General features: G+C 37.3%; 1 protein-coding gene across 1 annotated transcript in view; it reads right to left on the bottom strand.

Annotated features, from left to right (window-relative positions):
• The window catches only part of EIF3H (eukaryotic translation initiation factor 3 subunit H), an 85,127-nt gene that overhangs the window by 16,176 nt on the left and 53,049 nt on the right, over window positions 1-15,902 (bottom strand). Inside the window, exon 3 of the mRNA XM_056483981.1 lies at window positions 846-1,013. Coding sequence (XP_056339956.1) covers window positions 846-1,013 — 168 coding nt within the window. The remainder of the gene's footprint in view (window positions 1-845; window positions 1,014-15,902) is intronic.

Genomic DNA, 15,902 nt, shown 5'->3' with positions numbered 1-15,902 from the left:
GTTGTCTGAAACTTAACACAGTAAAACTTTTAGCAATCGGTGATAAAATGAAAACCAAAATAGACTGAAACAAGTGGAAAATTCATCAAGGTCTGATGATGCAATGTTTCCAGCCAATATAAGTATACTTTAACAACTTGTTCTTTACTGTAATCCAATTGTTAACATACTGAAACAATTTTGGGGCAGCTCATAAGATTGATCGTATTCATTAGTATTTTTTCTGACAGATACTCAGGACGTTACATTTACTTCTCAGCTGGAAACTATATGCAAGTCTGCCAGATATGGCAAACTGTGAGTGTTTGGGGAGGGGGAGGCTATAAAGCTGTTAAATTGCCTACGGTTCTGATACAGCACAGAACATCTGGTCTGGAGAGCTTGAGGAAACACCATTAAATAGGCAGAAAAGAAAAAAATCTTTGTGCTAAGAAACAGTCCAGGTTTTGTATGCTTCTGTCAGAGGTATTAAAAAAACTTGGCAATTTGTGTGATGATTGGTCAGTCACGTACAGAGCCAGACACGCTAGCAAGCGGGGTTTGTTAGACATCTGGTCGGGTTCCACCAGCCCCTTCCACGAGGGAGGGGAGATGAAGGAATAAAAATGAAGCAGCTACTCCAGCATTCCAAAACGTACACATCAGGGCTCTGATAGCAAGAAAAATAAACAGAAAGAAGGAAACCCTGTCTAGACTTAGCTGCTGCTGAGGCTGCCGTAGACACAGGGTTGGTATTTACTCGAAAAGGCCTGCCAGGCTACTCTTACAGGCAAAAGACAGAATACAAAAATAGTAGTAATAATATTAAGAGGGGAAAAGAGTAATAAAGGAAACCTCATACTAACCGTAAATGAGAACTACAGACTCCTCAATTGCATGCTGGTAACTGAACTGGGAGTCCAGGAGGGCACGGGTGACAAAAGAGCCATAGTACGTGGACTGGTACCAGCCAACGTGAAGATGATCAATGTTTACGTGGCGCAGGCTTCGCATCATTTCCATCTGGTATTGAACTGGATTAAACAAAAAGTGTGCTCAAAACTTTACACAATCAGTACTATTTAAAGAGAAAGCTTGATATTAAATGAGTAAATTGTATTTTATTTTTATTTTTTCAACTGCCTAGAAATTTGTTTATTCAATGGACTCTCTTCATTAAAACCTAGAGTTTCCTCAGAGAATGAGAATATGACCAGCCTGAGTAAGCAGACTTTTTTCAGCTGCAGTTAATTGCTAAAGTGATCAACAAACTGTTACATGTCATTTACAGTGTGCATTACCTTCCTCATTCATGAAAAAAAAAATCTGATACCGGGTTTCATTAAGCAGTAACATTTTACCATTTAGTAACAAAGACTTATTGTGATTTAAGTAGCAGTACTGTCTGGAATTAGGTAACTTTTGGAATCAAAAGGAGAATTATTTAATGATTATATGAAATAGATTATAAACTGTGTCTTTTTCACAACACAAAACTACATTTTCTGTATCAGAGCTTGGGGAACCAGCTACAGCTGTTAAGATAGTTTTGACTGCATTTTATTTCAAATTTTCAACTGTTTCTTCTTAGGCATATATAAATGCAAAGAATGCATGCATGTACATATTATTTTTTATAATACACATATATCTAAATATTGCAAGTTAATTTAAACAGTAGAGAACATATTTTCTGTAAGGCTTTTTACACCAACAGCTGTAATGTTTCATTGTACCAACACAAAAATTCAATTTCTATTAAATAAATGCTTCATTCAAACAGATCACCTTCATGGAACAGAGTTCTATTCAGGAATATTTAACATAATCCCATCAAAAAGAACAACACACTTTATCACTTATCAGACCTTTTAAACAGACAGACACTGTGCCTGCTGGTTAAATTTAAGGAAAGAGAAACCAGTGTGATTATCAGATAAACCAACATTTGGAGCCAACTCATAGGAAATCAAATGCAACAACACTACACCAATCTTTAAGTTTTGTCTGCAGCTGCAAAAATTACAAAGATAACACACACACCCCCCCTCCATGTGTTCATTTTTGTTGATTTTTTTCAAGGCTTCTACTTGTACAGATGCAAATATGATATTCATTATAAAAGAAAGAAACACAAATTAATTAGCTGCACAATGTGCTACATTTTCAGACCCCACTTCGTATCATTTTAAAAGGGGAAAAAAAATTCATATGTGCTGCATATTGTTTAAAGATATGAGGAGACATTCTTCAAGACTGGACAAATATTTTTCCAAATTATCACTCACCCTTGCAGCACAAACTACATTCTGCAGTCTTCTGGCCCTTCTCATTAAATTGCCATATCTGACTGACTGTATTTTTGAAGTAACCTGTGTACATTTACAGAAACCCTCACAGACTTCTTCTATCAGTATATACTAGTGACTGCATTCTGTACCATAGCACCTTAACAGAAATTACTTGAAATTTGTGTTTCATCCAGAGCACAAGGATAATGCAGCACCCCAAAACTAATACAGCAAAACCACCCAGGCTTTGTTCTGAAATGTCCTAACACAGCCAGTAAAGGAGAGGGCTGCTCCACGTGCCTGTCTCTAAACCAAGGCAAATCTGGAGATGCCTCTACACTCTTCAGGGCAGCCTGCACAATTGATCAAACAGCTATTTCCAAGTCAGAATGAAAATCTTCCCCCTTGCCAGACCTAAGCAAGCTCATTGTATTACTTCCAGAAACAAAGGCCAGGCTGAAGTTCCTTACCCAGAGCCCAATGCTTTTGCATTTCAGTGTTTGGCTCAAAAGCAAAGATCTAGTTTGTCAAAGAGGTTCAGTCCTTAAACTTTAAAAGTTTTTGTGGCTTTTTTGGAGGTGAAGATGGTATGTTTCTATGTTTTATAATTAAAACAAGAACGCAAACCTCCTCCAAAACAAACTAAAAGACTCCTGCTGTAACCATGACTTTGAATTGAAAAAGTATATGGTCCAGTTATTAAATGTAACTAGCATAAACTCTTTTGGTTAAAATAAATTTTTCAAAAGTATATCTATATGGAAAGCAAGAATGACTTGTTTCTCACATGACTTGCTGCAACATGCTAAAAAATTAAATTATAGTTAGATCCTTTGTAGCCAAATGAAGTCATAAAGAGGAAAAACTAGAAAGGATTTTCAAAAGCAGCTGAAACAGATAAAAGATTCTGTGATAATTAAATGAAATAAAATGAAATGTGGACTTTTAGATAGCTGAGCTAGACTGCTCCTTGCAGTGGCAGTTCTCTTGTAATGGTAGACACTCTCAATGGAGAGGTGGTCATGTAACAATTGGGAAAAGATACTGAGACACAGATTCCTATGAAATCATGTGGCTGATACATCCAGATAATTTCCCTCTTAAGAAGCGCAATGCTCAAGAGCAAGAAAACATCCAGATCTTTTACAAATGTGAATAAAGGCATCTCATGCTCTCAGAATGCTCTTCTGAGAACTAACTGGTAACCACGTTCCTGGACAAGTTCTTTTCTTAAACACAGTACACCTAGCAATACGAAGAGATGTAACACGATGTAAGAGATACTGTCCAGAAGAAAAAGGACTCCCTGAAAACCATCCAGATTTCATGACAGCAATTCCTCCTCTCATGACTGTTACTAGTTAGATGATAATGAAGGCAATAGTGGAAAAAATGTCAAAGAACCAATAAAGCATCAATAGCTAACGTCTTTGCCTTGGGAAAACAACTGCAGAAATTAAAACATGATGCAGTCCCCACCAGGGAGAAATGGAAACTCTTTTAACCAAACATATATATTTTATAACATGTATTAGTAGCTAGATAGCTCCAACAAGCTGCCAACTTGCACAAATGGATAACAGCCCCAAGTTGTTTTTGTTGATACCATTATCCCTGTTTCTTTACATCGCTTGCTCAATCTACAGAACATCATATTTTTACCTAAATCTTAGCACAGACTGGGCAAGAACTCCCTCTCTCCTTCTATTTATTACTCAATCTGCTAGCATTTGGGACAGTTGTGCGCCTTTTGTTCTAATGAATTCAGTGTTTCGTGTCACAGTCCCTCCCAAGCCACTCTGCAAAGTTGATACTGAGCGAGCCACTTAGTCTGAGTGCCCAGAACTGAGGTGAGCAAAGAAAAGGGATGGAGAACAGCCAGACCAGGATGCTGCCTCCTTCTCCCTCACATTTAGACAGTGTACCTACATTTTAAAACAAACTACTTGTTCAGGGACATCCTTATGAGGAAAGCTGACAGCCACACTTCCACCTCCCAGCAGTGCTGCTTGCACAGAGAACTTGTAACTCTTGTCTCCTGAGCCATCGCCCCTCTCCTGAGCACCTTTCTGAGGTAGATTTTTTAAATAAAAGATTCTCTCGTTTGCAATGACTAAAGAAGACCCCTTCCTTCCACTAAACTGTTGATTTTTTGTTAGTTTGCAAACAAATTGGGAGTGGGGGGAATTACAGAAGCTAGAAAGCATTACTATAATTTGTCTAAAGCAAACAAAGTGCAAAACTATACAATATGGATGTTTTGTTTGAAAATGACTGACTTGTGTGAATTTGTATTACCAAAATGCCTTGACTGAAAACCCTATTACAGTAGTTTGTTTTAATAAATACTGTAAAATCTTTTTTTAAAATACTAGAATAACATAAAGACATTCTCCTTTTCTAGGAAGTACTGCCAATATTAGAAACTTGATCTGGGCTTTAACATATAGGAGATATACACCCTACCTTACCAACAAAAAAACAACGCAAAAAATACCACAACAACAACAAAAAGAAGATTAAAGACCCCAAGAACAAAAAAAAACCAAACAAAAACTCCAAACCAAACAAAAGCAAACAACAAAATAAACAAAACTTAAAAACCAAAACAAACAACCCAACAAAAACAAAAAATAAGAAAGTACATAATACATCAGATACAAGACCAAGAATTGGTCTTAATAATCATAACACTGATGTAATGGCCCCTTTCAAGACTGGGACAATTTAGCCATGTTTTCTATACCTTAAAATATCTGGTCAATAATTTCACTATTTGAAAACTTAATTTGAGAACAGGTCAAATGAGCTGAAGCACTGAAAAGGTCCATCATTATTCTAAAACACAAACAAATCTAAAACCCTGGAGGTTCAAAAACAAGTAGCAAATGATCCAAGTTTACTTATTACTGAATTGTTTCTTTACCTAGAAAAATTCATTAGAATTCACCTCTCATGGGATCACATGTGCATGTTGCTGAAATTCAGTTCTTAAATTGTCATTGTTACCATCAGAGGAAATGCATTTCAGCTTGGCCACATTCAGACCATCAGTAAATATTGTGACATGTGAAACCCTGATGAATGGTGGCCTGGAGGCAATATATTTGATGACCCCTCACTTTATCAAGGCCTAAATTTCCAAAAGATAATTTAAGTTGATGCACCTTAAGAAATTTGATTTTATGAGCAGCAATCCACATGCCTCCTAAAAAGCCATGTCCCATCAAAGTGGAAGGACTTAGTACCAGTGTGAGGTGCCACAGACTGACTGTTTTCACCCAGCTGGCTGCACTGGACCCTGTGCAAAAGAGGTAACAACCAACTCTAAGCTACCAACCTCTAAATCTGCATAGCCTTCAGTCTGCCCTTCACAACTGTTTGTCTCAACTCACATTTCCCAAATTTTCTTTTATGTGTGCTCAAAGAGCAGAAGTTGCATGCCCTTCAGGAAGTCACTGGTTCAAGACCAAGGGGGACCTTTCATCCCTCACCTTCAGCCTCCTCACGAAGACTCTCTCGAGCAGAATGAACCTGAGGATAAATACTGTTTCCTCAAAGAATGCTGAGCACCCAGAAGACAGATGAACTAAAAAAATTTACTCACGACTAGGCATACTGTCCAAGGCACACAGAAGTCCACCAGAAGAGACAGCATCCAGTTTCTGAGCTAACACTTCTCTGAATTTAACTAGCAACACGAACACAGCAAATTTTGGTTAATCTGGTCAAAATATACTGAAAAACAGCCAAAATATTCCTTTTATGGCACCGCTATTAATGTGGATAGTATTTTTAATGCAATAATTTATCTGTTTTGAAGTGCTACCATGTGGTAGCATGCATACTGAACAAGTGCTAGACACTTCAGAGCACAAAAAATTTGGGTTTTTCTATACATATTAACTTTGCCAAACCACATGTATGCTTCAGACAGTATCTTCAATGACTAAACCAAGTTAGCAGATGCTAGTTCAAGGAACCAGCATATGCATTTGAAAAGAAGGAAAATTGATTTATTTAATTTAATTTAGCACAGAGAATTATGGAGACAACAGATTAATTCATTTCCCTCCACACACACAATCTCAATTAATTGTCCAAAAAACTATGAATCACAATAACTGCATCTATTGATAACAATTCCAATTGTGAAGATACAAATAAAAGGAATACCACAACCAACTTGTTATGGTTAAAAAATACAACTAAAAAGAATGAGAAAAGAGAAACAAGAATTAAATCCAGTAAAGGCAGTGTTTCATCTGAAAAAGTCTTTAGATACTGTTGAAATATATTTCTCTGTCCAAAGTGTGCACTACATATGCATACAAATATTTACAGATTTTTATCTACATCCAACCACCTCACACATACACATTTCTCCCAAGACAAATGCACAAGCTCAGTAACTCAACAATTCTCCTATTCACGGAGAAAAAAAAATTAAAAGTAAATATTGCCTTCCTCAATAATATTAATTTCCTCCTCTGAAATATCAAGTCAGGGTTACAAAACAGTGCTCTATTTTATGCACTTCTGCTATACTGGGCTGAAAGCACCTGACCTCCTCTAAACTTGGAAGCTAAGCAGAGGGTCTGTAGGTAGCTGGATGGGAAAAAAAATCATATGAAAATAGGCAAAAGTCCAAGAGTCATAGTCATAAGGACATAAAACGAAAAGCAAGTCAAAAGACTTAATTCAACCCCATTTTAATTGCTAAACTGAAGAATGAAAAAAAGGGTTGAACGTATCTGGCCAAAATTTTTTTTAAGGAATTTTGTGTTCTAATGAGTTAGCAACTGTGGTAGAAAAACTGAATATGCATGAATCTTCCATTTTCTGTATAGGCTACGAGATAAATTGACTACAAATCTTTAGGAATCCCTTCTATCTATGCCACCAACACTACTGCTCTAGTAAGAGCAAGCCCAATCTCTTCTGAATGAATGCTTATTACAGCAACTGAGGCTTTGCTAGTACCTTCATGTTTTTCTAAAACAAAAAGGTCCTTGCTTTTATGAGAAAGAATGAGAGAAACAGAAGAGGAAAGACTCTTAAGTAACAATTCATTATGTACGCTCAGTAAACTCATTCATTTTTAACCTCGATCACAACTCAATGTTAGTTTTATGACAGCACTGCGTGATGTTAACTGTGCTCTATGGAAAAAGTACAGGACACCCAGAGGAGATATCACAACCAGTAGGTGAACAGTGAAAAATAACAGAACACAATAAAAATAAAAAACAACATTTGGAGTGCTTCTGTCGGGAGATACTTACCCAAGTGTAAGCATGTATCTCCAGACTGTTACTTATTACCCAGTTTAGCCAGCAGTTGCCGGAGCTGATAGGGACAGGGATAACTGTCCTGGGATCCAGGACACCCCAGTACAGTCAGCAGTGACTGCCCATGACAACCTTGCTGCTTTATAGAGATGATTCCAAGCCATGGGCCAGAACAAGGACACAGCTCCTGACAGATGGGGACAAGGCAGGAAAGGGCAGCTCTGCCAGGGGTGGGAATAAAGGATGAGGACAAGTTTTGAGAGCAAATGAGTAAAACAAGGGAACAGGGACCACAGGGATGTGCGTGACAGGACAAGGGGAAAGTAGCAAATGGAAGCACACCACTTCCTGCACATGTGCTGGCACTTGCCCAGGGTTCTCTGACAGCGAGCTCGGGGCTCTGGGCTAAGCACACAACCACTGAATTAGGAAGCAATCAAAGACATCAACCTATTACAGCATTTTATTAACACACGAGCAAACACTCAGATAAATCTTTGGACAAGCTAAATCTCACTGACCACACATTCTCCACACAACTCAAGATGACAGAAACTTGTCCTGTTTTTAAACAAATACTTCCAAGCCTCAAGAGGGTTCTAAATAAGATGGGTAGGACTATCAAGGTAACTTGCAAAATAGTTTTCTAATGTATGCAACATTATTCCAAAGGATAAAAGCATTATAATACTATCTTTCAGAAATATTAAAACACTGAGTTTTCAAACAGCATTTTTAATACAGAAATCCACTTTAAACTAATATATTGAAATTAAGGTTAAGATCAAGCAATATAATTCAACTATTTTGTTAGCAATGATTATTAAGAAGAAATGGTCAAAAGAAAAAGCAACATATTTGAAGGCTTTCTATGAAGTATTTTTTCCCAATTATCTAGAAAGATCCATCTTCACAGTATCTTACAAACACTCACCAATTAATCCTCCATCTCCTCCTATATGGCAGGTAAATATTATTCTTGTCTAAGCACTTGGCTTACTGCACTACTATTTCTACACCGATTGAAGACAAATTTGACATGAGATCGAAATCTTTATCAAGAGAAAGTTTCAGTCAGCCTACATTGTCATGATGGCAGTAAATTATACTACTAAAAATGCCATCTGTGCAGCCTAAATCTTGCTTTCCTTGTAGGAAAGCAGGAAGATGATATCTCATTTCCTAACAAACATCACATGCCTAATGAAAGCATCAATTGTTTTCTATTAGGAGTGTATTCCCTTTATTTACACCAATTTTGTCCAGTATCATTCTGGCTGCTAACATGGAAAGTAGAATTAAAGGCATGAAAAGTAGAATTAAAGGCATGAAAAGGAATCAACATGGTCCAAAACCAACTCTTTGTTACAGTAACCTCATATCTAACAAAGCACATCCCTTAAAAAAGAAGTGGCTTTTTAAAGTTTCCTAAGAGATCCTTAACTTTGTGTAACAGCCACGATTTTTGCTTGTTTACTCTAGTGAGGCTACATTAACATGTAAAAGCTCTTTCTTTACAAAATATCGACATATTCTTTACAGAATATCTACCTTAATGTTACAAAGCAATTAAGCACACAATAAGACAAGAATGTGTGGTGAAACTAATTACTTTCCTACATAAATGTCAATCAGATTAATGTATTGTTTATGAAATTTTACATTACATAAATACTCAGAGAGGTTATTCAATTACCTGGAAAAATTTGGAAATGTTTAAAGATTAATGAATTACACAGTCACTTTTACTTTCTTAATATAACACAGATTTTCATTTTCAACAATTTCAAAGCAGAACAGGAACAGACTGAAATGGAAACAACTCAAAAATCCCTGCATTTTGAAAATCAGTAATTTCATACAGCATGCATCACAAGAACGACAGTCTCATTTTGTTAATAACTTTTCAGTAAGTAAGTGAATAAAAATGATGACTTCACATAAGGGGTTTGGGGGCTTTTAGATTCCTCATCTCCCCCTGATACACAGAAAAAACATTTTTCTACTTTGTAAAGCTTCAAAGTTTGGGTATTTTCTACCAATCACTGTTTGCATTGCTGAAATTCAAAGGGCAAGTGGGAAGTAGAGGGACATCTTCCACAGTTTATTTAAAGTCAAAACACCCATCTTGTGTTACCAGATACAACGAAGCAAGTGGTTTTCTGATGCCTTGGTATTAAATATCCACAAGTCTGTTTTCAAGAATTTCTCACACTGTTCTTAAGTTTCAAGCTCACAAAACACAGAGTGAACAGTGAAGTACACACAGCTCCCATAGAGCAATTTTCCTGAATTGTCTTTGTAGCAATACACTGATACTGCCTATTTCTTCAGTTGAAAGTTACACCAGCTGTTTTTCTGTGATCTCCATCAGCCCATCACGTAGGGATAACGCTACTAAACACTTAGCAGAGAGAATCAGTGAAGTTCTAATTTTTGGCAAAACAGAAGAATATGGTAGCCACCCCATAAACTCATCCTTTGAATCAAAATTACACAACTATTTTATTCAAATATTAAAAGTTGACTTTATCTTCAGAATTGCCCTTACTGCTTCTTCCACTGGGAGTCTACTGTGCAGGGCAAGACCTCCCCATGCACTGGGAAGGCCTGAAGCAGTCAGCAGCTATTGCTCCTTTCAGGAAGGCAGAAGGACCCCACACAACCCCCAAAATTCACACTAGTTTTACAAAGTCTACCACTTTTGTCTAGCCCAGGTGCTGTTACTTGCTGAGCAAACAGCTATGAAATGCCACATTAACTTCTTTCTTTTCATTAAGAATAACACTTAACTATCTCCCCTCATTTAACACAGCAACTAGGAGCTTTGTCTAATGCCCAGATGAACACAACATCACAAGGATGTTCCAGCTCTCCTCTTCCAAATCCCACTTAATCTCCAAGTAACTCATCCCACTGAGCAGTCCAGGACACAAAGACAGACTGAGATATGCCATCTGACCAGCTGAAAGCTCTAACCAAGGGCAGCCTCTCTGCTGTAGGACCATCTACAAGCATCTACATCCTCATGACTGTCAGCCAGGTCTTCAAGCCATGAGCAACACAACTCTAATTCACAGGAGGTACAAGTCAGTCAGAATACAAGCTAAGCCCCCTACCCAGCAGACAGATGACAAAGTATCTCTTCACTGCAAGATCCAGGGTCAGACATTTGCTTTGCCAGGCACCGAGTTCCAGATAAAATGAGTCAAGACCCATTGCTTTCAATCCCTGCCACAACAGAAATCTTTCCCCTTCTTTAGTTTGCAGGCAAAGCAGAGTGACAGGTTCCCTTCTGGTTTAGTTCTGGAGCTAATGATTGCCACTACACCACCACTTATTATCACTAGGCAACTCTTCAAATGAGAGGGAAAACACAGCTTTTATTATCCAAACTCTAACACAAAAAATTCTTAACAAAGGCTTACAAAACAGTAGGTAAACAACCCCCCCACCTGAAGATTTCTCTAGATGAAGTGAAAGGTTTGCACTGCATATGTGGAGGCCAAGGATCCATACAGAGATGATGTCTAATGAGCGCCAGAAGTGAGTATATCAAACAACTCCATTTTTTGAGGGGCACACATTACACTAGTATTTCATTGTATCATGATGGCTACCAAGAGCTATTTGCAATTCTCTTCATGATAGTTTTAAGTTTGTGATATAATATGAAGGAAACTGATTTTAGACAGGTTCAAAAGTAGAAGACACTCAACAACATTTTCTATGGAGCTTGAGGAAAAACATTTAATTTCGGAGGAAGAACAGGACTAGCAGTTCAAACCTTGTGAAAGCATTTGCCCAAAACACTCCTAAATTACTGAAATTAGATCACTAGACATTTTCAGCTTTTTTATTTTAAATCTTTATTTTAAATTTAAATTTATTTTAAATCTTCCCTGCCAACCAATAGTCACAGCATAGTTATTACGGAAGCTGTTGGCTGCAACAGATTAAATCAAATTCTCATAGATGTAGTCCTTTCCTGCATGTGAAAATCAGCCTCCTTTGCTCCCTAAGTATTACATATAATATCATGTGCATTTCAAAATAACAGGTGATAGCATTAGCAGGGTATTGGAGATGCAAGAAGTTATATGGTGGCCACGTATGCTAGCAGGCAGCAAGAGCTTGCACTGACACAGTGACAGATGCTCTGACCAGAAATTCATCATCCAGAACTGATGGCATCTAAATTTTCAACACATCTCATCCCATACAGCTAAGCAACGATGTTTAAAAAAAGCCACTGTTACCCTTCATTAGGTGAAACCTTGTTTTTATGCCAATTCCAAAACAGAAATATTCAAAAACATCACTAATACATCATTGTACTCTCTCCTTACATGACTGCTACCACAGCAGCTATCGATTAATTAGCGTGCACAACATTTAATCAGTGAAAAAGTATTAAAGTACTTAGGGTTTTAAAAGTGTACAGTTTCAGGCATAAGAGCACAGACTTTTAAATAACTCCAATAGCTTTAACACAGGGTTGGCAACTCAGAACACAGATGCCATGGAAAGCCAGCAGGTACAGCTTTGAAAGGCTCAGTGGGAGCTGCTGCACCACTTTAACACAAAAACCACCAAGTTAGGGTGACACACACAGCAGTGTTTTAACACACAGGAATCTACTGCAGTACATAAACAGCAATGGTTCGGTTTTTAGAGGCTTTCTACATGGATGTAAAAAAAGTAAAAACTGGTACACCTGAATGGTTTCAACTGGTCAAGACAGATCCAGACTAACTGCATTAACTGCACTAATATTCTCCAAATCCCCAGACTCTTTTTATATCAGACCTCCAACATTGTCCTAGACAACTTGCATGGTTTGCTACTACATGTCCCATTTTCTTCCCCAGGAAATCACATGCATCATCATCACTTACTGCCTCCTTTATTTTCAGTCACCTGTGTGTATATATGTACATATATACACATACAGATGTGAGGGGGGTGGAAGAAGAAGGATAAAGAAAGAACACGTACATACATACACGCACACACATCTCATATGTAAATAAGCATTTAACCATGAATCAAGGTGTATTTCCATGGTAAATGTTAATGCACATGACCATGCTTTTATATACATAAAAAAACTAAGGTAAAGGCAACTTCTCAACAAGAAAATAAACACTTACTGCTGCAGTAAGGAACTAGAACACTGCACAGCATCTACTGAATAGCATCATCATTGGTATTACCCAGTGGAGTTTCTAAAGCCCAAGGTACACTAGTAATGCCTGCATCACTACCACTTCTTCAATGTGTCTTCAAAAAAACAATTAATTCAGGCCAGATTCAGGAAGTCTATTCCATAGCCCAGCAAGAAGAACAATAAAACAGGAGTGGTTAGATATCTGACATACAAGACAGTCATGCCTTTGCAGGAGCAGCCTTTGACACATAACAACGTGAGACTGTGCACTATGTTCAAATGTAAAGATACCAAATAATTTAAATAACACTAAAATCCACAACAGATAAGAATATTTAATTTAGAAAATAAAGCTCATGGCTTTTAAAACAAGCTACACAAAACAGAGACACGATGAATTCCTCTTCTTTCTAGGGCCTGTAACATCATATGGCAAGATTTTGCAAGCCAAAGCTAATATTTCAGCAACATAGCACTTGCAACTTTTATATCTAAGTGTGGCTTGTTCTTTTAAAGTAGCCAAGAACTGAACTCACACCCTGTTTGAGCAGGCAGAAAAAGTGCTCTGTGCCAAGAAGGAAGTTATAAACTTAAAGAAGGTTTTTTACATGGGAAACAAGTTGGGAAGCAGAGGGGCAGATTCACTGCAATCAATTCTTTAATGAGTAAGAGAAAAAGCACAGTACATCAGAGCTGGAGGCAGCAGGCTGCGGTTCCACTGCTTGCTCAGCTGAAGGACTCCCTGATGGGGGCTGGACAAGTCAATTCTTTCCACTCCTGCTTGTTCTCTGAAGACTATAAACCCTTGGGAGAGCACTCACCATTTATTCTGAACAAAGCCTCAAAGCAAAACAGTTTAATTTGAGGAAGAGATGAATCATCAAATCACTTGGTCATACCTATTTTTCACTGACTGCCAAAATGTCTTTGTAACAACATTATATTTACAAATTCAAATTACAGTTGGAGGGGGAAAAATAAAAGAATACAACAAGATTAATACTATCCAAACAGACTTCAGAAAGAAGCCACAAAGAAGATGAGCCATGCAGGGCTGTGATCAGCAGCACAAAGCCCATCCAGATGCCAGTCCCTATTTGTGTGCCCAAGGGATCAATACTGGGTCCAATACTCTTCTGTCATCCTCATTAATGACCTGGATGATGGGACAGATGCACCCTCAGCTAGTTTGCCATGATAAAAACTAGAAGGAGGTTTGTGCTGCCTTCAGAGTGACTTAAATAGGCTTGAAAAAAGTTCAGCAAAGGCAAATGCAACATCCTGCTCCTGGGGAAGAACATGGCAGGCACATGCCAGGGCAGACTGGTGCTGTGACCAGTTCTGGGCTCCCCAGTACGAGACATGGACCAACTGCAGAGAGTTTAGGACAGCCACAAAGATGGCTGGGGACTGGGGCATCTGTCATGCAAGAAGAAGCTGAGAGAGCTGGAGAAGACTCAGAGGGATCTTATCCATGTGCATGAAGATTTTGCAAATTCAACTTAAATATATGACAAAATAGCTTATTTATTAGCTTGCTTTCAAACTCTGAGGAAGGGCAAACTTCACAACAGGCTGTCAAGAGAAACCATAGAACCCCCACCCTTGGAGACAATTAAAACTCATGAGTTCAACCTGTTCTAGCTTCACTGCTTTGAGCAGGAGAATTGAAGCAGACACCTCTATACATTCCTTCCAAGCTCAGCAATTCAATGATTCTATGACTGGAAAAGATGGCTCAGTAAGTCAGAATATGGTAAAGAAAAATAACAAAAAGAAATGCCAAACATTAGTTTCAGTCACATAAAACATTATTGGTTTGTTGTTTGTTTTTTTTAAGGGGCCAAGATCACAAAGTTCTGTTAATTGCTAACAAAAAAATATCAGAATATAAATAAACCAAGTTTGCTTGAGTAAAATACAGATTTCTAGAAACAACCAACCATAGTGTGAAATCACATTGAAGGAGATTTTTTTGTGTTTCAAAAGCATTTATTTTCATTCTGCATTCATCTTTTTGTTAGTTATTGAAAATGTTTAAAGCAATTATACAGAGCACTATATAATTCTCAAAGGATTCAGCCTAAATACTTTTTCAAATGCAAACAAGACATGAGTCACAATAGGTGCAAAATCTTTGGTTAACAGCCACACACTATATTTATTTTAGACCCTCTCACTGAATGTCAAAAATGTAACAGAAATTGTTTCAAAAAAAACTAACAAGGGTAAGGTAGTCTGAAAATATTTTGTTACACAAACTGTGCTTAGATTTGCATTTGCAGTTCAATATGGTAAGCAAATACAAAAATATAGATCTGTCAAAGGACAAAAAGGAAACAAAGTCAAGGACTGCATAACACTGAACTGCAATGTCAAGAGGACTTGAAAATAGAGGCCTAGAGATTTCATTTTGTTCAACAGAGAAACATGGCAGAAAGAAATGAAAATTTAAAAGCATCTTAGTACTTTGACCATGATGTCCTATTTTTAAAGTTACATTTAAATTAAAAAAATCAAAACAGTGCTGCAGCCATCAAGAGCAAGCTCAGTAAATTCTCTTTAATATCAGAATTACATCTCTTTAATAACCAGAATTACATCTAGATGGACTGCTGAAGACTCCTCTGCAAGATATTACAAAGAATGCTATTTCTTGAAGGATTTCACTGAAAAAACTAAAAACTTCCATTTGCCACAGTTATACATTTACACCAGAAAACAGTTCAAAATAATACAAGTTTAATGAGTGGAACAGTGACACTTTGAGGTATCTGTTAAGGTGACAATTCACTAACAATAAGCTCGATTTATGCTTACCTAATTATTTTAAATTAACCAATATATTTTATTTTATGTACAACAATCACAGTATCAGGTCCCAGCAGGAAATCTGCAAACTTTGTAAGAAGTTTACTCTGCCCTAGAAGAAAGATGTTTACATAATTGTCAGGAGTCTCTAAACAACTACTTAAAAACCTGCAATTTGTGTTTTAAACACCTCCTCCATATTTTATCACCAGAATATACTCAAGGGACTGAAAAAAAAAATCCTTCTTTTTGTGGGAGGTCTGAATCAGTGATGCTAATTAGAAAGCCTTAATGTATCCACACAGATACAGAGCTTGTGATGTGTATGCACAAAGCCTTAGTCATAAAACACCAACCAAA

This window comes from Oenanthe melanoleuca, chromosome 2 (assembly GCF_029582105.1).
Source record: "Oenanthe melanoleuca isolate GR-GAL-2019-014 chromosome 2, OMel1.0, whole genome shotgun sequence".
In the NCBI taxonomy this organism is placed as follows: Eukaryota; Metazoa; Chordata; class Aves; order Passeriformes; family Muscicapidae; genus Oenanthe; species Oenanthe melanoleuca.
Note: the sequence above shows the minus strand (reverse complement) of the source record. Positions and strands in the feature narration are given on the sequence as shown.